Below are 25,895 nucleotides of genomic sequence, written 5' to 3' on the forward strand. Positions count from 1 at the left end.
GATCAATGAAGGCAAATGTGGCAAATGCCACCTTCACCACCCTGTCTGCCTGTGATACCACTGTTAACGAACAGTATACCTGAACCCTTTGGTCTGCCTGTGTTCACCTACACTACTCAGGGCCCTACCATTAACTGTGTAAGACCTGCCCTGCTTTATCTTCCCAAAATGCAACACCTTACATTGATCTGCATTAAACGCCATCTTTTATTCCTGATGAAGGGCTTTTGGCAGAAACATCGATTTTCCTGCTCCTCGGATGCTGCCTGGCCTGCTGTGCTTTTCCAGCACCATTCTAATCTTGACATTAAACTCCATCTGCCATTCCTTGGCCCACCTTGCTTCTCCTTGATAACCTTCTTCAGTGTCCACTGTACCACCAATTTGGTGTCATCAGCAACCTTACTAATCGTGCCTCCTACATTCTCTGCTGAGCCAGTGATATGAATGATAAACAGCAGTGGACCCAGCACCAATCCTGCTGAACACTGCTGGTCACAGGCCTCTGATCCAAATAGCAACCCTCTACCATGACTGTCTCCTGTCGTGAGGCCAATCTTGTACCCAATTGGCAAGCTCACCCTGAAACCCATGTGACCTAACTTTACAAATTAGTCTACCATGTGGACCCTTGTCAAAGGCTTTGCTAAAATCCATGCAAACAACTTTCATCACTTAGCCTTCATCTCTCTCTTTGGTCACCTCTTCCAAAAAACAGTCAAACAATTTTAACAGACACGGCTTCCCAAGCACAAAACCACGCTGACTATCCCTCATCAATCCCTGCCTTTGGAAATGCATCTGGATCCTGTCTCTCAGAGTTTCCTCCAACAACAAACCCATTACTGACGTCAAGCTGTAGTGTTGTGGCTTTTCCATGCTGTAACATTAGCCACCTTCCAGTTTTCCAGCACGTGACCCACAGCTATCGACGATACAAGTATCTGTGCTACAGGCCCTGCAATTTCTTCCCTAGCTTCCCATAATGTCCTGACATTCACCTGATCAGGTTGCATGGATTTATCTAGCTTTGTATTTTCAGACTCCTGACATCTCTGCAGCAATGTTGACCGTTTCTGAGACATCTCTATTTACCACCAAGTTGCCTCTCTTCCACGTGTCTCTCCCCAGTAAATACAGAAGCTAAATATTGCTTTTGGATCTGACTCACCTCCAGTGATTCCACATATGGACAGCCTTATTGATCTGTTAGGGGCCCTATTCTGTTCTGTTGAGTTTACAGAAAAAAACTCAATTCATTTGATGAACTGAGCATTCCCAGGCTCCAGCAGCGGGTATTCCAATGACAACTGACTGAGAATCATAGAATCCCGATAGTTGGAAGCAGGACCTTTGGTTCATTGAGTACACACCAACCCTGGGGAGAGTGACCCACTCACCTACCTTCTCCATATAACACAGCATTTCCTATCAGTAACCCACAGAGCCTCCACATTTCTGAGCATTAATAGAAATTTAGCATGGCCAATTTACCTGACTTGCACATCTTTGGAATGTGGAGAAAAGCTGAGCACCCAGAAAGGACCCACACATACACAGGGAATGTACATACACAGAGAGGACCCACACATACCCAGGGGAAATGTGCAAGCTTCACACAGGCAGTTGACTGAGGGTGAAATTGAACCTGGAACCCTCACACTGTGAGGCATTGAACCACCATGCTGAGGTAAATGACTAACCTCTGACCTTGAGATTATTGCCTCTCATACTACTCCCCTCAGCTCTGGGAGGAAGAAGTCTCCTGGCTCTAAGCCGGTCATGCTCGCTGAAGAATTGTTCCAATGGGATGATGTCATTGTGAACCCCATGTAGATGCTTCTCATTTCAGATCAGTTCCTCATTCCTCAACCTGGTGTCGTTCAGGTCACTGGGGATTTCCTGATCTATACCACCCACCTAACCCACACCCCAAACTATCCTGGATCTATCATGATTTGGAGATGCCGGTGTTGGACTGGGGTGTACACAGTTAAAAATCACACAACCCATACAATCATCTGATGAAAGAGCGTCACTCCGAAGGCTAGTGTGCTTCCAATTAAACCTGTTGGGCTATGACCTGGTGTTGTGTGATTTTTAACTGGATTGTCTATAGGGCTGTTGTTCCCATTGAGTGTTGTTATTTGAGGTGAGAATCTTTACTCGATTGTCAATGTGATCCCGAGCTGCTGCTGTTGTCTGACCCTGTCTGAAAATATCTGCCCTGTCACTTCCCAGGAAGGGTAATGTGAGCAGTAACCCCATCAATCCCACCTGGATCCCATTCAGCTCCACCAGGTCTGGAGAAGGCCATCTGTCATTCTCCCTGTGCCTAATGAATGGTATGTGATGGGTGGCTGGGGAGGGATCTCCTGGTGTCACTCACAGTGGGTTACACCCACTGTCTCCAACCCTTGTCCTCCTGTACTTCAGGTGACTGGTTTACAGAGCGCCCTTCCACTGTCTACTCCCTGGGAGACCTCATTCACATTGAGGCGTCTGTTTCAATGGCTAACCATGTACCCTTGAAGCTGTACATTGATCGCTGTGTAGCTACACTGAGCCCAAACAAAGACTCCACCCCGAGATACAGCATCATTGACTACAATGGGTAAGGAGCTCTCTGCTTTCTCCAGCTGCTCCCATCTCAATGGCTTCCCTCCATTCACTTCATGGCCCTTTGTCCATCTACAGTTGCCTCCGGGACAGCAAAGCTGAGGACTCCTTTTCAACCTTTGTGTTGCCAGGAGACGGGCGGGAGCCAGACAAGCTCAGGTTTGACCTGGATGCCTTTCATTTCTATGGAGATGAGCATTCCTTGGTAAGAGGAATCTGCTGATTGGTGTCTCCATAGTGGGAGGGAGTCACTAAATACTGCCTTGTTCTGAATGTGTCCCTCAGATTTTCATCACCTGTCACCTGAAAGTTGCGGCAGTGGATCAGCGAGATTCCAGGAACAAAGCTTGTACATTCCGGAAACTGGAGGATATGTAAGTTCCCTCTCTCTGTCCCTCAGGGATGTTGTTGTTGGGAGAGGTGATGCACCATGTGGTTGATGGGCTGTTTCTCTCGTTTAACTGGACCCCATTGGAGGGACCAGACAGTGACATTTGTGCCTGTTGCCATGTGGGGAACTGTGGGAGCACAAGGGAGATCCTGTTCCCCTCCAGAGGAAGGAGAGACCTTGGTCCTGAAGCTGGTAGGACATTGACCATTTCGAGTCTGCTCTGCCATTCAATCATGGCTGGTAAGTTTCTCAACCCCATGCTTTCTCCCTGTAACCCTTAGGTTCTTGAGTATCAAGGAATCATCTGTCTCCATCTTAAATATACTCAATGACCCGGCCTCCACAACCTTCTGTGGGAATGAATTCCATCGATTCCCCACTCTCTGGCTGAAGAGGTTTCTCCTTATCTCCGTTCTAAAAGGTCTTCCCTTCACTCTCAGGCTATGACCTTGGGTCCTAATCTCACATACCAATGGAAACATCATCCCAACATCCACTCTGTCCAGGCCATTCAGTATTCTGTATGTTTCAATTTGATCTCCCCTCATTCTTCTAATCTCCATTGATTATAGACCCAGAATCCTCAAATATTCCTCATACTTTGAGCTTTTCATTCCTGGGACCATCCTCGTGAATCTCCTCCAGAGTCAGTATATCCTTCCTGAGATATGGGGGCCAACACTGTGCATAATACTCCAAATGTGGTTTAAGCAGACCCTGAAAGATCCTCAGAAATACATCCTTGCTTTTATATTCAAGTTCACTCAAAACAAATGCCATTATTGCATTTACCTTAACTATTAACTCAACCTGCAAGCTTACCTTGAGAGAATCCTGAAGAGAACTCAAGTCTCTTTGCACTTCAGACTTCTGAATTTTCTCCCCATTTTGAAAATAGTCCATGCCACTAATCTTCTTACCAAAGTGCATGACCCCACACTTTCCCACATTGTACTCCATTTGCCACTTCTTTTCCCATTCTCCTAATCTGTCCAAATTCTTCTGCAGCCTCTCTGCCTCCTCGATGCTACCTGTCCCTCTACCTATCTTTGTACTGTCTGCAAACCTAGTCAGAGTACCGTCAGTTCCTTCACCGAGATCATTAATATATAAATTGAAAAGTTGTGGTCTCAACACTGAGTCTTATGGAACACCACTTGTCACTGGCTGCCAACCTGAGGAGGACCTTTTTATCCCCACTCTCTGCTTTCTGCCAGACAGCCAAGCTTCTATCCATGTTAGCACCTTGCCTCTGACATCATGGGGCCTTATCTTATTCAGGAGACTCCTGTGCGGCACCTTGTCAAAGGCCTTCTTGAAGTCCACATCCATTGGCTTTCCTTAGTCTGACCTGCTCATTACTTCCTCAAAGAATTCCGGTAGATTTGTCAGGCATGACCTCCCCTTGATGAAACCATGCTGACTTCACCTTATTTTGGCACAAACCTCCAAGTATTCAGAAACCTCATCCTTCACAATGGATTCCAGGATCTTACCCATGACCGAGGTTAGGCTAATAGCGCTGTACGTTTCCGTCTTTTGACGTACTCCGTTTTTAAACAGCAGTGTCACGTTAGTGATTTTCCAGACCTCAGGGACCCTCCCTTGATTCTAGCGATTCCTGAAAGGTCACCACTAATGCCTCCACCAACTATTCAGTTACCTCCCTGAGAACTCTGGGCTGTAGTCCATCTGGTCCAGGTGATTTATTATAGCACCTTCTTCTCTGTGATGGCCACCATACTCAGCTCTGAACCCTCACTCTATAGAACTTTTGGGATATTAAAGATGTCTTCCACCGTGAAGACTGGTGCAAAGTAATTAATCAGGTTCGGAGCCATTTCTGTGTTCCACATTACACTCTCTGCAGGGCCAGTTTCCTGGCATCAATGTCCACAATTGTCCTTCAGAAACTGTAAAGAAGCTCTTACATTCTCCCTTTATATCACTGACTATCTTACCTTCAGGTTTAATCTCCTATTATATTACTGAGTATATTACTCTTAGATTTAATCCCCTTTTATATTACTGGCTACCTTCCCCTCAAATTTAATCTCCCTTTATATTACTGGGTAGTTTACCCTCAGATTTAATCTCCTTTAAAATTACAGTCTACCTTCCCCTCAGATATAATCTCCCTTTACATTACTGACTAGTTTACCCCCAAGATTTAATCTCCCTTTATATTACTGACTAGTTTGCCCTCAGACATAATATCCCTTTATGTTACTGGCTATCTTACCCTAATATTTAATCTCTCCTTATATTACTCACCAGTTTACCCTCAGATTTAATCTCCCTGCATATTTCTGGCTAGTTTACCATAAGCTTTAATCTCCATTTATAATGACTTGTGATCTTACCCTCAGATTCAATCTCCCTTTATATTACTGGTTACTTTTCCCTCAGATTTAATCGTCCTTTGTATTAGTGGCTAGTTTACCTTAATACTTAATCTCTCTTTATGTTACTCACCAATTTAACCATAGATTTAATCTCCCTTTATATTAGTGGCTAGCATCCCCTCAGAAATAACCTATCTGTATATTACTCACCAGTTTACCCTCACATTTAATCTCCCTTTATATTTCTGGCTATCTTATCCTCACATTTATTATACTGGCTGTATTGCCCTCAGATATGATCATCCTTTATATTTACTGGTTACCTTATCCTCAGATTTAAACTTCATTGAAACTACTGGCTAGTTTACCCTCAGATTTGATCTCCCTTTATATTACTGGCTATCTTCCCCTGGATTTAATCTCCCTTTATATTACAGGGTAGCATACCCTCAGATTTAATCTCCCTTTATTTTTCTAGCATGATTACCCTCAGATGTAATCTTCCTTCATTTTACTGACTCCCATATCATCAGCTTTAATTTCACTTCATACTGCTGGCTAGTTAACTCTCAGATTTAATCTCCCTTTATATATTACTGGCTACTTTACCCCAATACGTAATCTCTCTTTAGATTTCATCTCCATTTATACTTACCTTCATTTATGCTATTTTACCTTAAGATTTAATCTCTCTTGATAATTACTGGTTATTTTATCCTCCAAGATAATTTTCATTGATACTATTGGCTCGTTTACCCTCAGGTTTAATCTCCCTTTCTATGACTGGCTAATTTACACTCACATACAATCTCCCTTTATATTACTGGCTAGTTTATCCTCAGATTTAATCTGCCTTTATATAATTGACTAGTTTACCCTCAGATTTAATATCCCTTTGTACTCCTGGCTATTTTACCCACAGATGTAATCACCTTTGATATTTCTGGCTAGCTTACCCTCAAATTTAACTCCTTGTTTTTACTGGCTAGTTTACTCTCAGATTTAATCTCCCTTTATATTACTGGCTATCTTACCCTCAGGTTTAATCTTCCTTTATATTAATGTCTAGATCTCCCGCAGATTTAATCTCCCTTTGTATTACTGGCTAGTTTACCCTCAAACCTTCTTCCATATTGTTGGCTATCTTACCCTCAGATTTAATCTCCTTGTATATTACTGGCTAGCTGACCCTCATATTACTCTTCCTTTATATTACCTACTTGTTTCTCCTCAGATTTAATTGTCCTTTGTTTACCCTCAGATTGAATCTTCCCCTTCCTCATTTTTTTTTTGTTGACCTCTGTTGGTCTTTGTCAGCTTCCCAATCCTCTGGTTTCCCAGTATCCTTCACCACATCATATGCTTTCCCTTTTGCTTTTGTGCTATTCCTGCTTTTCCTAGTCCGCCATGGTTGCCTCATCCTCCCTGCACCGTGCTTCTTTTCCCTCGGGATGAATCTCTGTTGTGTCTCCTGAATTACTCCCAGAAACTCCTACGAATCCAATGTCTTCCTGCTAGGCTCCTCTCCCAGTCAATTCTCCCCAGCTCCATCCTCATGTCTCTTTAATGGCCTTTATTCAGCTGTAATACCCTTACCTCTGATTCTATCCTCTCCCTGTCAAATTGCTGAGTAACTTCAATCACACTATGATCACTGCCGCCTAAAGATGCCTTCGCCTAAATCTCCCTCGTCAAGTCTGCCTCATTGCACAACAATATTGCCTGTCCCTAGTGGGTTCCACCATAAGCTGATTCATCTCATAGAAATTCCATGAATTTGTCTTGAAATCCACTACCAACCTGAATTTCAAAGTCCACTTGCATATTGAAATCCCCCAGGATCACTGTGACTTTGCCTTTCCTGCACATCTTTTCTGTCTCCTGGTGTATCTTGCGCTCAGCTCCTAATTACTGTTTGGAGGCCTGTACATAACTCAAATGTGTTTTTTTTACTCTTGCTGTTCCTCAATTCCATGCACACAGGTTCTCCATCTGACCCTACCTTATTTCGTACTACTGATTTAATTTCATTTCTTACTAATAAGGCAACCCACCCTCTCTGCCCACCTGCCCATCTTTTTGATTGGATGGAAATCCTTGAATATTCAGCTCCCAATCCTGATCCCTTGCAGCCATGTCTCCGTGATGCCCACCACGTCGTACCTGCCAATTTCAATCTGTGCCACAGGCTCATTTACCTTATTCCTTAGACAATGTGTATTCAGATAGAACACCATCAGTCCTGTATTAACCATCTCTCTTCTCATTGTCATTCATTTGTTCAGCGTGCTTGAAGTTTGATAGCTAACCCTTTCCAAACACTCTGTCCTATTTGTGTCTGTGCTGGAGGTTTTAATAACCCCTCCTGAGTTCTGCACTCTTACCTCCTCCTTTAACTTAACTTTTCTAATTTCCCCTATAACTGAACTCTCCCCCGCCCCTATTTAGTTTAAAGCCCAAGTTATGCGACTCGCTTGGACTTTGGTCCCAGCACGTTACAGGTGAAGACCATCCCCTCAGAGCAGGTCCCTTCTTCCCCAGTATCCCATGAATTCAAACCTATTTCTCCCACACCAATCTCTGAGCCTTACATTTACCTGCTTAATCTTATTGACCCTTGCCAATTAACTCGTGGCTCAGTTAGTCATCCAGAGATCATTATCTTTTTGATTCTGCTTTTTAATTTAGCTTTTTGCTGTTCATACTCCCTTGGCAGAATCTCTGCCCTAGTTTTATCCATGTTATTGGTAACTGTGTAGACCACGACCACTGGATGTTTACCCTCCCACTCCAGGTTCCTCTGCAGCCCAGATGAGATATCCCAAATCTGAGCACCAGGCAGACATGTGGAACTAGCTGAGTCGTCAGCATGGACCAGTTTGGGCCAAAGGGCCTGTTTCTATGCTGTATCACTTTGACTCAATGGGGAAGAATTTCTTCCCTCGGAGTTGTGAACCTGTGCAATTATCTTCCACAGGAGGTTGCTGGAGCCAGTCTGTTAGATATATTCGAGAGAGAGCTGGACATGCCCCTTGTGGTTAAAGGGATTGGGGATATGGAGAGAAGTGGGAACCTGAGATTGGATGATCAGCCATGATCATATTAAAGGGTGGGGCAGGCTCGAAGGGTCTATTTTGCTATGTTTCTATTCCCAAGATCCAGGTCTAGCAATGCCTCCTTCTGCATTGTACTGGATACATACTGCTATAGGATCATCTGCTGAATGCAATCGATGAATATCTGTCTCTCTCAGCCCCTTACATTATTACAATTCCTAGCATGATGTCCCCAAAACCATGTGCGTTAATTTTATCGACCAGCCTTTTACATGGAAGTTATCAAAAGTGTAGCTCAATGGTTAGCACTGCTGCCTCAAAGCGCCAGGGACTTGGGTCTAATTCCAGCCTCGGGTGAATGTGTGTGTGGAGTTTGCACATTCTCCCTGTGTCTGCGTGGATTTCCTCCTACAGTCCAAAGATGTGCAGGTCAGGTGAAATGGCCATGCCAAATTGCCCATTGCCCAGGGATGTGTAGATTAGGTGCATTAGTCAGGGGTAAATGTAGAGTAAAGGGTAGGGGAATGATTGGGTCCGATTGGGTTAATCTTCGAAGGGTGGACTTGTTGGGCTGAAGGGCCTGTTTCTACACTGTAGGGAAGGCCTTCATGAAATCTCAAAACAACACATCCACCAGCACTCCCTTATCGATTGATTATATCCTAAAAATGTCAGTAGATGCCTTACATGTGAATTCTATTTCATAAACCTGTTGATTTTGTTTAATACCATTAATGATTTACCCCTTAACTGAATTCTCTTCCTCCCCTATTTAGTTTAAAGCCCTCATTATGTGATTCACTAGGAGTCTGGTCCCAGCATGGTTCAGATGAAGACCATCCCCTTGGAACAGGCCCCTTCTTCCCCAATATCCCATGAATTCAAACCCATTTCTCCCACCCCAATCTCTGAGCCACGCGCTTCCCTGCTTAATCTTATTGACATTGTGCCAATTAATTCATGGCTCAGTTAGTTATCCAGGGATTATTATCTTTTTGCTTGTGCTTTTTAATTTAGCTCCTAGCTGTTCATACTCCCTCAGCAGAACCTCTGCCCTGGTTTTATCTGTGTTATTGGTCCCTACGGTCCGACATTTTCAATTGTTCTGCCATCATGACTTTTATATTGGGCTCAAGCATTTTCCCCACAACTGATACTAATACTACCCGTAACTTATTGTTCTATCATGGTTGAGCCACCTTCCCTGTTGAATTTTTGTGTCAGGAAGTAATAATTTGTAATTCACATACACACTTTTAAAAATATTAATTTCTGCCGATCCACTGTCAACCCTTTTAATAACATTCCCCAATCGTCTATGACCCTCCTAGCTCCTTTGATTCGGATTCAGAACCCAACTTCCTCACTCTCCACCTTAAAGAAACGTTTTATATGTTATTGATACTCTTCCCCAAAACACCCTGCTCAACAAAATTGTTATAAATCCTTTCTCTTTGCACAATACCCAATCTACCATAACTTGCTGTCTCGTCAGTTCCTTGATTTAAAAAAAACATGTAAACATTCCAGAAAGTCCTCCTCTACAGTATTAACCTTAGCTGGCACATTCCTGATGAAGGGCTTTTGCCTGAAACGTCGACTCTCTTGCTCTTCAGATATTCCTGACCTTTCCCATGGCCACACTTTTAGACTTGACTCTCCAGCATTTGCAGTCCTCACTTCCCCCCCTTGTCCAATCAAAATGTAAATTAAAGTCACATACACTGGTGCCCTAATTGTATGTGTCTCTGGTTTCCTGTTTACTACCTTCCGTTTTATCTCTGCTACTGTTTTTTTGGGGGGGGGGGCGGTGGGTGATGCTATAGAGAGCTCCTATTAACATTTCCTGCCCTCAGGGGTCCTTAGCTCCATCTATGCAGTTCCACAACTTGATATTCTCAGCCAATATCCGTGGTCACTATTTCATTGATAATGCTACCCCAACACCGTTTCGTACTTGTTTGTCCTCCCGAAATATTAAATAACTCCAGAGATTCAGTTCCAATCCTCGGTCACCCTGTAGCCATGTTTGCAACTATATAACAATTGCTGCGACACTGCTGCTGCTTGAATAAGGTGACGTTATCCTTGGTCTTTCCTTCAGAGGAGTCAGAAAGGCAGAGGTTCCAATATATCTTTAAGTATCTACTTGAGAAAGTTTTAAAGTTTTTTTTTGAAACCATTGTTCAATGAAAGGGGGTGGCCAGTTCTTCCAGCTCAGGGTTTGTTTGGTTTGGTTTTAGCAGTCTGGCTGCTTGTGTTTGCAACAGCTGCTGGTCAGGTTTTAGCTGGGAACCCTGAGAAGCTGCTGGGGACCCAAGGAAGCAGTTCCAGGCAGATCCTCGCCCCCCCCCCCTCTCTCTGGAAGAACCTGGGTTTGATTTTCCTTTTTTTTTGCCAAGGGGCTATTAATGAGGATGTTGCAGGTACTTGGAACAGCAGCATTCAGTTGTGATCGAGTTGACAGGGTTTTCAGATACGTTAAGTTATTGTAAATTCAGTTCTCTTTTGTTCATGTTTCATTCAGTAGTCTGTGAAGGAATTCTGTTCTGTTTAAAACTGAGTGCTTGGGCCAGCTGCATCCCTCCTGGAATATCCACCTGAAATTTGTTTAAAATAACTAGAAACATTAGGGTCAGAGCTACTTTCTTGAAATGTTTTGAGGGGGTTAGGTCTGGTCCATTACACTGTGTACAGGTATATCTATTTATACTGTTAATTCATCTAGACTCTTCAGAATGCTTTTGTACTGAGACACAATGGCATTAAGTTTGTCTTTTTAGCCTGACTAGTCAATCTGGCTTTAGTATATACTTTATCTCCATTTGTTTGTTGCCCTTTATTTCTGGTTTCCACTTCTGCTTCTTACTATCCTGCCTTTTGTTTCCATCCTCCCTCCTCTGTCTCCCTGCATGGGTTCCCATCCCCCTGCTATTCTTGTTTTAAATTATGACAACATTATCAGACAGCACCCCACCCCCGCTCCTGAGAACATAAATCCCTGCAACCCACCCCCGCTCCCAACAGCATAAATCCCTGCCCTGCCCTGATACAGCCGATCCTGTTTATACTTATCCCATCTTCCCCAGAACTGGTCCCAACACCCCAGAAATCTGAATCCCTCCAACCTACACAACCTTTTCAGTCACATGTTCATCTGAGATGTCCTTTCATTTCTACATTTGCCACCATGGGGCATTGTTATTGATCTTGAGTTTATCACCTTTGACATCCTAATTTTTAAATTTATGTTCTAACTCCTTTGATCAGCTGGAAGGAATTCAAGCCTTTTGAGTTATGTTGCTGGTATATATATCCCATAACCACTGGATTTTATACAGGAACAGCAGTAGGCCATTCAGTCCCTCGAGCCTACTCCACCATTCAATAAGATGGCTGATCTGTGGCCAAACTCCATTTACCTGCCTTGGGCTTGTATCACTTGATAGCCTTAGTGCAAACCTGTTTATCACAGATTTAAATTTCATAATTGAATTAGTATTGGCCACCATTTGAGGAAGAGAATTCCAACTCTGACTTTTTGTGTGTAGAAGTGTTTTCTAGCATCGCTCCTGAATAGCCCGGCCCTAATTCTGAGATTGCACCTGCAGTTCTAGAAAATTCAACTGATCAGAATAGTTTATCTTGATAATCTGCCCTGACTTTACCTAATAATATCCTGAAAACCTCAGTTAGATCATCTCTTAGACTACAACATTCTCAAGAGCATAGTCCTAATTTGTTGAATCTCTCCTCATAACTGTACCCCTGCTGCACCATTTTTAATTGTGTCGGAGGTCCTCTCTATCCTAATTTAAATGAGGGAGTTTTCTGCACATTGTGGTGGAATGTCATTGTCCTTACTTCGTTTCCCATCAATCCTTCACACACCCGATCACTTGTCTTTGTCAAGCGAATCAAGGAACGTTTCTGCTTAATAGCAAACTGTGGTTTTGAAATTCTCTATGGTATGGATTAACCAGTTTTTGACTTTAAGGATAATAAATCACATCAGTACTTTGTTTTCCACGATGTTTCCCATCCATTGTTCCTCAAAAAATAACCTATTTAAATAAACCAACCTGTTGGTTAGTTTATTTAAAATTGTAAAGCAAGTTATAGGTTTTAAAGGAGACATCACAACAGAGCAACCACATTCTGTGTGTGTGTGTGTTGTGTGTGTGTGTGTGTGTGTGTGTGTGTGTTGTGTGTGTGTGTGTGTGTGTGTGTGTGTGTGTGTGTGTGTGTGTGTCTTACAAAGTCAGAGGAAATCATTAGCAGCAGACTCACAACATTGTGCACACATGGGGTCCTGAAAGGCAAGCTACACAGATAAGTTTACCATGTAATTTTCTCCCTGTCATGTATGGGAGCCATACAGTATTAAACTTTATGCTGATGTGTGAATTATCATCTGTTTCCTTTTCAGTCACGCTGCTGTCCAGTGACATGAAAATGTTAGAACCTGACTTCAACATCAGACTTGACCAATTGCAACGGAACGGTGAGTGGGTCATAGAGTCATAGAGATGTACAGCATGGAAACAAACCTTCGGCCCAACCTGTCCATGCCGACCAGATATCCCAACCCAATCTAGTCACACCTGACAGCACCCAGCCCATATCCCTCCAAACCCTTCCTATTCATATACTCATCCAAATGCCTCTTAAATGTTGCAATTGTACTAGCCTCCACTACTTCCTCTGGCAGCTCATTCCATACACGTACCACCCTCTGTGTGAAAAAGTTACCCCTTAGGTCTCTTTTATATCTTTCACATCTCACTTCAAACCTATGCCCTCTAGTTCTGGACTCGCCAACCCCAGAAAAAAGACTGTCTATTTATGCTATCCATGCCCCTCATAATTTTGTAAACTTCTATAAGGTCACCACTCAGCCTCCAATGTTCCAGGGAAAACAGTCCCAGCCTGTTCAGCCTCTCCCTGTAGCTCAAATCCTCCAATCCTGGCAACATCCTTGTAAATCGTTTCTAAACCCATTCAAGTTTCACAACATGCTTGCGATAGGAAGGAGACCACAGTTGCATGCAATATTCCAACAGTGGCCTAACCAATGTCCTGCACAGTCGCAACGTGACCTCACAACTCCTGTACTCAATATTCTGACCAATAAAGGAAAGCATACCAAACGCCTGCTCCACTATCCTATCTACCTACAACTCCACTTTCAAGGAGCTATGAACCTGCACTCCAAGGTGTCTTTGTTCAGCAACACTCCCTAGGACCTTACCATTAAGTGTATAAGTCCTGCTAAGATTTGCTTTCTCAAAATACAGCACCTCACATTTATCTAAATTAAACTCCATCTGCCACTTCTCAGCCCATTGACCCAGCTGATCAAGATCCAGTTGTAATCTGAGGTAACACTCTTTGCTGTCTAGTATGCCTCCAATTTTGGTGTCATCTGCAAACTTACTAACTGTAGCTCCTGTGCTCGCATCAAATTATTTATTTAAATGACAAAGTAGAGGATCCAGCACTGATTCTTGTGGCACTCCACTGGTCACAGGCCTCCAGTCTGAAAAACAACCCTCCACCACCACCCCCTCTCTTCTACCTTTGAGCCAGTTCTGTATCCAAATGGCTAGTTCTCCCTATATTCCATGAGATCTAACCTTGCTGATCAGTCTCCCATGGGGAACCTTGTCGAATGCCTTACAGAAGTCCATATAGACCTCATCTGCCCTCATCAATCCTCTTTTTTTTTATTTCTTCAAAACACTCCAAGTTTGTGAGACATGATTTCCTACACACAAAACATGGAGTCCTTAAAGGTTAGATACAGACAGGTTTGCGATGTAATGTTCTCACTGAGGGATATGGGAGACTTATTTAACTTTATGCTGATGTGTGAATTATCATCTGTTTCCTTTTCAGACACACAGCTGTCCAGTCACATGACAATGTCAGAAACTGATTCCAATGTGGATCTTGTCCAATTGCAGCATAACGGTGAGTGGGTCTGAACAATCATCATGTCTCCCCATGTCAGAGTTCCCCAACGGGTCAGAGGCTCTGATCATTCTCTCAAAACTCACACTGGGACTGGGCTGAAATCCTTCCGATTCAGGGGTGTTGGAGTTCCACCTGTCAATGGTGTAAAGGAGGATGGTCCTGTTTGTGTGACAGTCACTGGAGTAAGCATTCAGGGTTAGGACCTGGGTTTAGTTTGTATCAAGAACTAATATCTAACAGTTAATCAGCACAGACATCACAGATTAGTCATTCCAGTCTGACCCTGGATAGTGACATTTGTGACAAGTGAAGCAGTTATATTCAACCCACATTGTCCTAATTAAAAACGAAACAAGAAATAGCTGGGAAAACTCAACAGGTCTGGCAGCATGTGCAGAGAGAAAGCAGGGTTAATATTTTAGTTCCAGTGATCCTTCTTGAGAACAATGTTTCAGTGTTTTTATGTGCGGGTTGAGTTTGCTGAGTTGCTTGGAGTGAATTATAAACCTCCCGGATTCTCCCTCAGCTGGACAGGAGGGCAGGGCCTCTGAAATTTCCATGCACTGCCTTGTGGTGTGATGTCAGGCATTAATCCCTCCACTGTAGACCCACCATATCCCATGACCTACCTTCCGTTCTGTCTCACTACCTCTGAGTAACATTACTGCCTCTGTCCTGCACCATCAGCACTGACAGAACACAGGTAGGAGATCCCAATGTTGTAGCTTCCCTGGAACAGTTGGATTGAACTGAAGAAAACAAATTGTAGAGCACATGTCTTCAGTGCTACAGTTGTTATATTGTCAGTTCCTGCAGCCTTTGCTGCACTGAGTGCTCTCAGCTGTCTCTCAAAATCACATGGAGTGAATCGGATTAGGAGAAGATGGACCTGTTTGAGGCTGGGCTTGTTGGGATGTCACCCATTCAGTTTATCAGGGTGGAGATTGTTGTGAAATCCTCAGACCTGCATTTTGAATTCACATTTTATGTATTTGGACTGTTCCAATATTTCGGGGGTGTTGATGAGAATGGCCTAATAATCAATCGTTCCTTGTAAATAGATTAACTCTGTTGGTTAGTTTATTTAAAACTTAAAAAGCAGATTATAAGTTATAAAACAGACATCTACATTGTGTGTGTGCACAGCTATTAACCCCAGAGCAGACTCATTAGCAGCAGACTAATAACATTGTGTACACATGGGGTCCTTAAATGCAAGAGACACAGACAGGTTGACCACATATTTTTCTCACTGTGCGATATGAGAGACATATTTAACTTTATGCTGATGTATGAATTATCATCTGTTTCCTTTTCAGTCACACAGCTGTCCAGTCACATGACAATGTCAGAAACTGACTCCAATGTGGATCTTGTCCAATTGCAGCATAACGGTGAGTGTGTCCGAACAATCATCATGTCTCCCCATGTCAGAGTTCCCCAACGGGTCAGAGGCTCTGATCATTCTCTCAAAACTCACCCTGAGACTGGGCTGGAATCCTTCTGAGTCAGGATGGTTGGAGCTCCACCAGTGGATGATATAAAGCAGGATGGTCCTGTTTGTGAGAGTCACTGGAGTAAACATTCAGTGTTATAACCCAGGTTTAGTTTGTGTCAGGAATTTAAATCCAACCGTTCTTCAAGCCCAATATAGTGCTGTATAATTAGTCATTCCAGTCTGACCTTGGATGGTGAAATTTGTGACAAGTGAAGCAGTTATATCCAACCCACAATATCCTGATTAAAAACAAAACACAGAAATTGCTGTGAAAGCTCAACAGGTCTGGCAGCATGTGTGGACAGAAAGCAGGGTTAATATTTCTTTTCTACTGATCATCTTCAGAGCTGTGCTTTGGTGATTTTATGGTTAGAGTTTGCTGAGTTGCTTGGAATGAATTAGAAACCTCCCTCAGCTGGACAGGAGAGCAGGGCCTTTGAAATTTCCATGCTCTGCCTTGTGGTGTGATATCAGGCCTTAATCCCTCCACAGTAGACCCACCATGTCCCATCCCCTCCCCTCTGTTCTGTCTCACTACCACACTGAGTAACATTACTGACTCTTTCCTTCAGCCTCAGCACTTATAGAACACTGGTAGGAGATCCCAATGTTGGAGCGTCTCTGGGACAGTTGAATTAAATTGAAGAAAAATTGTAGAGCACATGTCTTCAGTGCTGCAGTTGTTATATTGTCAGTTCCTGCAGCCTTTGCTGCACTGAGTGCTCTCAGCTGTCTCTCAAAATCACATGGAGTGAATTAGATTAGGTGAAGATGGACCTGTGTGAGGCTGGGCCTGTTGCGATGTCACCCATTCAGTTTATCAGGGTGAAGATTGTTGTGAAATCCTCAGACCTGCATTTTGAATTCACATTTTATGTATTTGGGTTGCTCCAATATTTGGGATGGGCAGGTTCATGAGAATGGGCTAATCGATTGTTATGCATCAATTGATTAACTCTGTGGTTACTTTATTTAAAACTGTAAAGTAGGTTTATTATTGAGAACAAGCTGGTACCAGAGGAAACTAAATTTGGTTCACCAGTGTGCTGCTCGAGGCAGCAGGAACCTGCTAGCACCTCCCCAGGCTGGCTCAGTCCCACACACTGTGTTAATGATCTCTGATGTGGATCAGTGAGGTCTTCAGTGATAAAACCAGGTGAACTCTCAGAATCCCTACAGTGTGGAAGCTGGTGATTTGCCACAACAACCCTACAAAGAGTAACCCTATATTTACGTCTGATTATTGCACCTCAGCTACATACCCATGAACACTATGGGGCAATTTAGCATGGCCAATCCATGCTAACCTGCACATCTTTGGACTGTGAGAAGTAACTGGAGCACCCGGAGGAAACCCACACAGACAGTTGCCAGAAGCTGGAATCGAATCTGGGTCCTTGTTGCTGTGAGACAGCAGTGCTAACCCCTGAGCCACTGTGCCACCCCCTGCTGTGAACTTTGGCACCAGGATAAGATTCAGCCGAATGAGAGCTGCAGAATCCTATTCAGCTCCATGGAGCATCGACATTCCTGATCAACTGGAGTTAGTGTTCTGATCACTCAATAGGAAGAGCGTTGGCAACAGGAATTGTCCAGGATCATGTGGAATTCTTGGCACAACTGCTTCCTCAGGAATTGTACAGGAAGCTTCACTTTCCCAGGTCTGAGTTTGAATCAGAGAATTTGCAGAGTTTCAAATCATTTCCCCGATGGTCAGCCAGGAAATGCAGGAGGGATTGAAAGCTGCTCTAACTCCTAGGTGATATTGTAACTAACAACCCACCCAAACTTCCCACAAGAACTCCCACGGAAAGCCAACCCTACTCTGGGTGCCTGACATCACTCCACTGCACTGACACCAACCGAACCCCAAAGGTCTCCCGGATTTCCGTATACACTAGCATGGATAGAGAGTGGGGAGAAAAGGGTCCTTCTCAAGATGGCAGCCGGTGACTAGTGGTGTTCCGTAAAGCTCAATGTTGGGACCACAACATTTATACATTCTCCATCTAGATGAAGGACCTGAGGGCATTCTGGCTAAGTGCGCAGACAATACAAAGATAGGTAGGGGGACAGGTAGCATTGAGGAGATAGGGAGGCTGCAGAAAGATTTGGACAGGTTATGAGAAAGGGCAAAGAAGTAGCAGATAGACTATAATGTGGGAAAGGGTGCGGTCATGCACTTTGAGAGGAAGAATAGATACATGGTATTTTCTAAATGGGGAAAAAAATTCAGAATTTTAAAGTGCTAAAGGACTTGGAAGTTCTAATCCAGGATTTCCTTAAAGCAAACTTGCAGGGTTAAGTTGGTAATTAGGAAAACAAATATAATGTTGTCATTTGATCTCAAGAGGACTTGAATATAAAAGCAGGGCATACTCCTGGGCCTCTATAAGGCTCTGGTCAGTCCACATATAGAGTATTGTGAGCAATTTTGGGCCCTATATCTCAGGAAGGATGTACTAGCCCTGGAGCAGCTCCAGGGGAGGTTTACGAGAAAGATCCCAGGGATGAAAATTTAACATACGAGGAACATTTGAGGACTCAGGGATTAAATTTGATGGAACTTTGAAGAATGAGGAGGGATCTGATTGAAACTTACAGAATACTAAATGGCCTGGATAGAGTGGACATTGGGAAGATGCATCCATTGGTGGGAGAGACTAGGGCCTGAGGGCACAGGCTTAGAGCAAAGTATTATGGACCAGGCAAGACCCCCTGGATTCAAACCCTTTGTCCATGCAGTGTTCTGATCTGACTCCAAATGGGATTGACTGTCTACCCTGAACAACACCCAAATGAATCCATAGATAGGAGTTCCCTAATTGGGCTGTTAACTTGGTCCAGTCAGGGACCTCTGGCTGACAGATATCCCTCCAACTCTATTTTGATTTAGTCCCTGCCCTCCCCTTCACTGTTTGATCATACAGCATTGCCCTTTGACCTGAAGGGCACTGCTTGTCACTGGCCACCCGGGTGTTTTCCTATCTTCCTGGTGGTGGAAATTGAATAAAGATTCATGCACTTTGTGTCTCACACCTGCACACACACACCATGGGTGCTGGGGAAAAAAAAAGCACTACCGCAGTTTAAAAAAAAAAACATAAACAAGAGTCCGGGTGGTAGAATGGGGGTTAAAAAAAGAAAAATAAACAGGAGGTTTAGGGTGACCTGGTGAGGGAATACAGGCCTTGGTGGAGTTATGTTACCAACTACCAGACTCCCACTACTCTCAACCAGACCTGACTCATCTCCAGGAGAAAGTGAGGTCTGGAGATGCTGGAGATCAGAGGCGAGAGTGTGGTGCTGGAAAAGCACAGCAGGTCAGACAGCATCTAAGGAGCAGGAGAATCGATGTTTCAGATATAATCCCTTCATCAGGAATGCTCTACCTCCACCTGACTCTATCTCCACCTGAACAGGGCCCTACCTATGCTGAACCCTTTCTCACTTTCCTACCCACCCTACTCCCCAACACACACTGTCACTGTATCTGTGGTTTAAAGACCTTAAAACCATAGAATAAAAGGCACAGTCACCATAGACCTTCTCTCTCATTAGCGAGAGAAAGAGAGAGAGAATTGGGGGTGAGTTTAATGTGGAGGTCCTTGTGTCTGAGGTGAGAGGAGAGAATAAGAAGGCAGGACCTTCATACTAATCTCAGCCTGTGCAGGAATTAAAGCCGTGTTGTTGATAATCACGCTGCCCAGCTGACTGAGTGAACCAACCCCCACAGAATGTTACACAAATTGTAGAAAAAACAGCCAGTCCACTTCTCTGCTGCTATCCCAGTTGTTCTTTTCTCTTGTTGTTTATGTTGCTTTGATTTGGAAAGACTGAAAGACCACCGATTAATCTTCACCAGAGGCAAGTCCTTTAGTCTGATCTGGCTTGGAAATAAGGATTCTGACCACAGATGGGAGGATTCAGCACAATATGTCCTTTTTATCATCAGAACTGACAAACCACAAGTGGAACTTGGTGTACAAAATCGGGTAAGAATGACCCTGGGAGACCCCAGCATTGTCCACAGATCTCATAAACTCTTATGACATTTGGTCCAAAAGTATCTCCCACTGTCCTACACACACATTCAACCTTCAATGAAGCAATTTCCCTCGACATTGTATAGTACTGGGAGGACATTGTCTGGTGCTGAGAGAGTGGGCTGAAGGTACTGGTGCACAAAGTGTGACCTGCTGTGGTTTCAGAGCCCACTGTCTATAAAGAAATAGCGATCAATCCATCTTTCTATTATATATACCTCCCAATATGCTCCAGCTGTAATATAATTCATTTTAACCACCTTGCTTCAGAAATTAGAGAGCTTGGCAATTTAACGCAAGTTGTTAGTGACTTGACATCACTCTCCCCATCTCCTAACTGTCAAACATCCTGCTCCTCCTCCTTCCTGTTCTCCTCACAATCCCCCTCCATCTTCACACAATGCCTCCGCTTTTCCCACAGACTCCCCTCTGCTAATTGTCTCCTCTTCCCATCCCTCTCCATCCCTTGTCTGACTCCCAGTCACTGTCTGGTTGAAAACTGAAGGAACTGTGGATGGTATTCTGAGGAAGGGTCACTGGAACGTGAACTCTGATTTCTCTCCACAGATACTGCCAGACCTGCTGAGCTTTTCCAGTAATCTTTGTTTTTACTCTCTGATTGACCTCTGCAAGGTCGGCCAATCCTAGTGATTTCAGGTATTAGGGAGTTGCCTCTGGGATTGGGGCCTGCAGGTCTTCAGTAGCAAGCCTTTGCGTTGGGTGGACTGATTTCTCAGCCTTAGTGTGTGCTGCAAGGCGACTGGGTTCTGGTTTAGTTCGGATTCAATAATCAGATCTTTGGAGGGTGAGACTCTGTGTTGAAAATACCTTTGGGCAAGGTACTAGATTGTCTGTAACAACACTAGGTAAAGTCTCAGTGAACGAGGAGAATAATGAGATTCTGAATGTCCCTGCTGGCTGAAACATTTATTTACGTATCCTCACAGAACTGCTTCGAAAGTGTCCTGAAAACTGGAGGCAATTCTAGCAAAACTGTTATTACTTTTCATTAGACAGCAAGAAGTGGACAGAGGCCCAGAGGTCCTGTGCATCACTGGATGCCAATCTTGCTGTTATTAACAAGCCTGAGGAACAGGTAAGAGATTGTTGTGGAAACGATTGCTACCAGTGAATGCTTGGCCTGGAGTACTGCCTCTGATCCTTCCTTCTATACTAGATCGAACAGCATATCTGCTTAACAGTGAAGATAAAGAATCACTAATGAGAAGAGGCATTTGTCTTAAAAGGATGTAGAAAACTGCATGATAGCAATAGCTCTAAGTTAGACAGAATAACTACGACTAACAGACACAGGACACACTGTGATCTCAAGCTAGACTTCCCTTTACCCTAGTCAGTACTGTCTGGCATTATTTGATTGGGTGGAGCTTAATGCAGTCTTCAATATTAACTCTTTCTGAACGTATCCATTCGCCAAACTTTTATTTCTTTGTGTTAATGTTTGCACATCTGGATACCTAAAAATGATTACATTTACCACTACCAGGTCTACCCCTCAATCTTGGACTTCATAAGTTCAGGCGACCTGGAGATTTCACAATTCTAACATATCAAATCCTTACAGCTTGGAAATAGGCCATTCAGCCCAACAAGTCCACACTGACTCTCTGAAGAGCATCCCACCCAGACATACTCCAACCCCAACCTATCGCACTGCATTTCCTATGACTAATTCACGTAATTGACACGTCTTCAGACACCATGGGCAATTTAGCATGGCCAATCCACCCAACGTGGGTATCTTTGGACTGTGGGACGAACCAGAGCATCTAGAGGAAATCCACACAGACACGGGGAGAATGTGCAAACTTCATACAGTCACCCGAGGCTAGAATTGAACCCAGGTCCTTGGTACTGTGAGGCAGCAGTGCTAACCACTGAGTCACAATGCCACCCAATGTTGCTGTTGGAATTGGAAGACTGGTAACTCTTAGACAGGAGAATCGTTGACCTCAATTCTGAAAGAGACCTTGATTAGTCTCTGAATCACTTCTCTACTGCATGATGTTTTATCTCTTGGATGTCCTTCTCTGAGGATGGTCTTTAATACTTTGTTTGTGGTGTGTAGTTGGGCCAGTATTTACTGCCCATCCCTAAGTGCCTAAGTAATGGTTGAACTCCATGTAGGCCAGACTGGGAAAGGATGTCTTTCCCTAAAGGATATTAGTGAACCAGATGGATTTTCACTAGAAATAACAAGGCAAGATTTTCATTCCAGGTTTCTAAAATATTAAATTCAAATTGCACCATCTGCCATGGTGGAATTTGAATCCACTTCCCCCAGGGCATCTATCTGGGGTTCTGGATTACTAGCCCATGGATATTATGATTATGTCACAATCTTCCTTCCTTCCAGACATAAAAGTTTGCGCATTGCTATAGCTAGAGGATTCTTTAAATCCTAAATCTCCCTCAGTGAAACTCTTCCCTGTTCACTCATTGTACCATCTGGGGACCTTTAATTTCATGAATGTCAATCATGGAAGGCAATGCAAGCACGATGGCCTCATGGCTTCGCTCAGACTACAACACTTCTGTGATTCTATGAAAACAGTCATGAGGCTTTGCCTGGTTACCACTCATACCATCAAATGGTGAATCCCATGCCTTCATCATCCAAGGGTCAGTAATTACATAACTGGCTCCCAACATACATGATGTGGCAACCTTTGGCAAGGTTGGCATCTGCAAGGCACAAATCAGGAGTGCTACTCAATGCTGCCACTTCCCTTGATGAGTGTGCATCCAGCCACACTCAAGTAGGAACAACTGCATCCAGGACAAAACAGCCCAACTGATCTGCACCCTATCCCCTGTGTTTTCATTCACACCCTCTATCACCAACGCAAACCATCTGCAGTGCATACCACCAAAGTCGAAAAGTGCAGCGCTGGAAAAGCACAGCAGGTCAGGCAGCATCCGAGGAGCAGGAGACTCGCTGTTTCGGAATGATAAGCCTGATGAACGGCTTATGCCCAAAACATTGACTCTCCTGCTCCTCAGATGCTGCCCTATCTGCTGTGCTTTTGCAGCGCCGCACTTTTCGACTTTGACTTTCCAGCATCTGCAGTCCTCACTTTCTCCTAGTGCATACCACCAACAAGGTACATGCCATAACTCATTAAAGACTCCTTATATCTCACCTTCCAAATCCACGTGTTTCACTGCCTGGATGGTAAAGGACAGCCAATGCATTAGAACACTACCAGCCACAGATTCTCCACATAATCACAAACCACCCAAACTCTGAAATATAACTCCATTCCTTCAGTGCTGCCCAGTCAAAATCCTGGAACTCTATCCTGACTAGGAACATAAAAATATAGGAAGAAGGAGTTGGCTCTTAAGAGCCTTGAGTCTTCTCCCCCATTCAATAACATCATGGCTGTTCTATGTTCCATATCCCTTGATGGCTTTGCTGAATATAATATGTCCACTGCAGATTTAAAATGAACCCCAACTGAACTGGCATCAACCGCTCTTTGAGGAAGAGAGTTCTAAACCTCCACTACTCTTTGCATATCGAAAAGTGTTTTCTAAGATGTCTCCTGAAGTGCCCAGCCTTCATTCTAAAACTATGACCCTAGTTTGAGAATCTTCAATTTGAATCTACCCTTGTCTTTCCCCTTTAATATCCTGAAAACGTCAATTAGATCACCTCTTACATTCTGAATTCTAGACAATTCTGGGCCAGTTAGTCTAATTCCTACTTATAACTTATCCCTGAAGCCTAGATATTATCCTGCCCAGATTTGCTCACAGTACTCTAAGTGGGATCTAACTAAAGTCAACATCCTTATCCTTCAGCCCTTTAGTATGAAGGGCAGTGTTCCGTCAGCCTTCTGTACCTCTTTGTGATATTTAAAGGAGCTAAGCATCTGAACCCCCAAATGTCCATTGGATTTACTTTTGTACCTTGTAAAAAATACCATGATCTACCCTCCTTTGCTCACACTTACATTAAAATCTACAGCTTTGCCTATTCACCAAATCTTTTCAAAATCCTATTGTAATTTTATGCTGTTGTTAAAACTATCTCCAATGCAGCCCAATTTTGTTTTGTCAGTAAATTTGGATAATTTACGTTTTATGCTATTATCCAAGTTATTAATGAATATTGTGAATCTAGTATACTGTGCAAACTGCTGCATTACAGGAAGGAAGCTTTTGTTAATCTTCTCAAGGGTGCTTTAGGATAGGAAATACATTTCATTCTTCCCAGTGATAGCTTCATCCAAAGAATGAACAAATAGAAAGGAAATACTTACTTGTCCCGAACACATTCACCTTTAATTATATCCGTTCACGGTCCTCCCCAGTCTGGTATCGTTAACTTCTGCCATCTCCCCTCAGTTTCTGCCGAACCTGAATTCCAATCCATTGTTCCTTCAACTTTCTTCCCCCCTTCAACGTCTCATGTCAAATTCAGTCATGGAGGTCGGTTACTGACTTGTCTGGCTCATTAAATCCACAATGGACTGTCTTTTTTTTGGTCAAAGAACATTTTGTTTGTGACAAATGCTTTGAAAACACTAAAAAGATTCACTGTATTTAGGCCTCAAACTGTTCCAGTTCTGCCAGACAAATGAAAGATTCCTGTTCAGCATTTACAACATGCTTCGCTGAGCTCCTTACATGGACTTCCCATGAAATTTGAGCAAACCATTGATCGTTTTTTAACAATCATCCTACAGATTCAAGGTCACTTTTACTGATGGTAACATCTTATTTCCAGATATTTTAAAATAGATTCAAATTCTCAAACTACCAAGGAGAAATTTAACCTTAAATTCTCTAGATTATGAATCGATCTCCTTTAAAGAAGGAAACTACCATCCTTACCGAGTCCTGAAGAAGGATTACACTCAAAACGTTGACTTCTCCCCTTCCTGAAGCTGCCTGGCTTGCTGTGTTCTTCCAGCCTACTGCCTGTCTACTTTGAATTCCAGCATCTGCAGTTTTTTTTGTCTCTGATCCTTACGTAGTCTGGCCTATATGTGACTCCACACCCACTGCAATGTGGTTGACTCTTAATTGCCCTCTAAATGCTGCCTAGCCAGCAACACCCTCATCCCAGGAATGAATAAAGAAAAATAATTAAAGTAATCACTGTGATAACATTTCATTTAAAACACAGCACTCTGCAGTGCCTATTTGAAATGCTTCCTTTAATTGTGTACTAAGCCCTGTATCATCTCATCTTCAGAAATCAGTCTAAAATATTACAAAATGAGCCAAGCTAAAACTGCATTCTCTGAACATTTGATGACGGAGAGCAGCCGGTTTAAAATCAAAGGGGTTTTGGCATCCGTCAAGGATAATGGAAGTAGAAAATTTGCCAACAATATTGCTGAAATCCTTGTTGTTCCATGTTCTAATAAAATGCTTTTATTTATATTGTAGGCATTTGTGAAAAAATGACTTGTGACCAAAAATTACTGGATTGGACTCTCTGATACAGTCTCGGAAGGTGACCGGCGCTGGGTAGATGGAACGGATTATACATCCTCCGTAAAGTGAGCTCATTTTTCAGTTGCACATTTTGGAAAGTATGTGAGACATTGAAGATTTAGCAAAAGGGTGGATATGTTTTGAAGTTTTGACTTCAATTACTTAGCTAAACATGAGAAACAAACTTAGACTTGCAGCAGCAGTCCATCGGGCACCATGAGGTCCTTTAAGTCCAAAAGAGGAATTGCTACCTATTTGCAGGTTATGGTTAGAAACCTTTTTCTGGATGCTGCTGCAATTCAATGAATTTTGCTTTCCTATATTTGTTCAAAGTTCCAATACAGTACAGAGAGAGAGCTGGCTGGTACTGAAGTATATGTTGATGGCTTATTTGCAAACCAGTTAAGAGTGGCATTGAGCATGAGTGGGGAGCATGAGCCAAAGCCAAACAGATTCCAGGAGGGGCAATGAGAAGGGATTGGGGGGAAGGTT

General features: G+C 43.3%; 1 protein-coding gene across 1 annotated transcript; it reads left to right on the top strand.

The window, feature by feature from the left end:
- The first annotated feature begins 1,782 nt into the window (after nucleotides 1-1,782).
- LOC132835887 (zona pellucida sperm-binding protein 3-like) lies at nucleotides 1,783-25,373 on the top strand. Its single transcript, XM_060854984.1, has 11 exons — nucleotides 1,783-1,832; nucleotides 2,242-2,345; nucleotides 2,437-2,614; nucleotides 2,698-2,824; nucleotides 2,905-2,983; nucleotides 3,074-3,202; nucleotides 12,841-12,915; nucleotides 14,310-14,384; nucleotides 15,707-15,781; nucleotides 20,945-21,027; nucleotides 25,356-25,373. The coding sequence occupies exons 1-11, from the start codon at nucleotides 1,783-1,785 to the stop codon at nucleotides 25,371-25,373; spliced, it is 993 nt and encodes a 330-aa protein (XP_060710967.1).
- The last annotated feature ends 522 nt before the right edge of the window (nucleotides 25,374-25,895 follow it).

This window comes from Hemiscyllium ocellatum, chromosome 45 (genome assembly GCF_020745735.1).
Source record: "Hemiscyllium ocellatum isolate sHemOce1 chromosome 45, sHemOce1.pat.X.cur, whole genome shotgun sequence".
In the NCBI taxonomy this organism is placed as follows: Eukaryota; Metazoa; Chordata; class Chondrichthyes; order Orectolobiformes; family Hemiscylliidae; genus Hemiscyllium; species Hemiscyllium ocellatum.

Coding starts and splice junctions, on each gene's coding strand:
- LOC132835887 (XM_060854984.1), top strand. CDS start 1,783: ATGCTCGCTGAAGAATTGTTCCAATGGGATGATGTCATTGTGAACCCC. Junction 2,825..2,904: donor ATGGAGATGAGCATTCCTTG/GTAAGAGGAATC, acceptor TGTGTCCCTCAG/ATTTTCATCACCTGTCACCT. Junction 14,385..15,706: donor TGTCCAATTGCAGCATAACG/GTGAGTGGGTCT, acceptor TTTCCTTTTCAG/TCACACAGCTGTCCAGTCAC.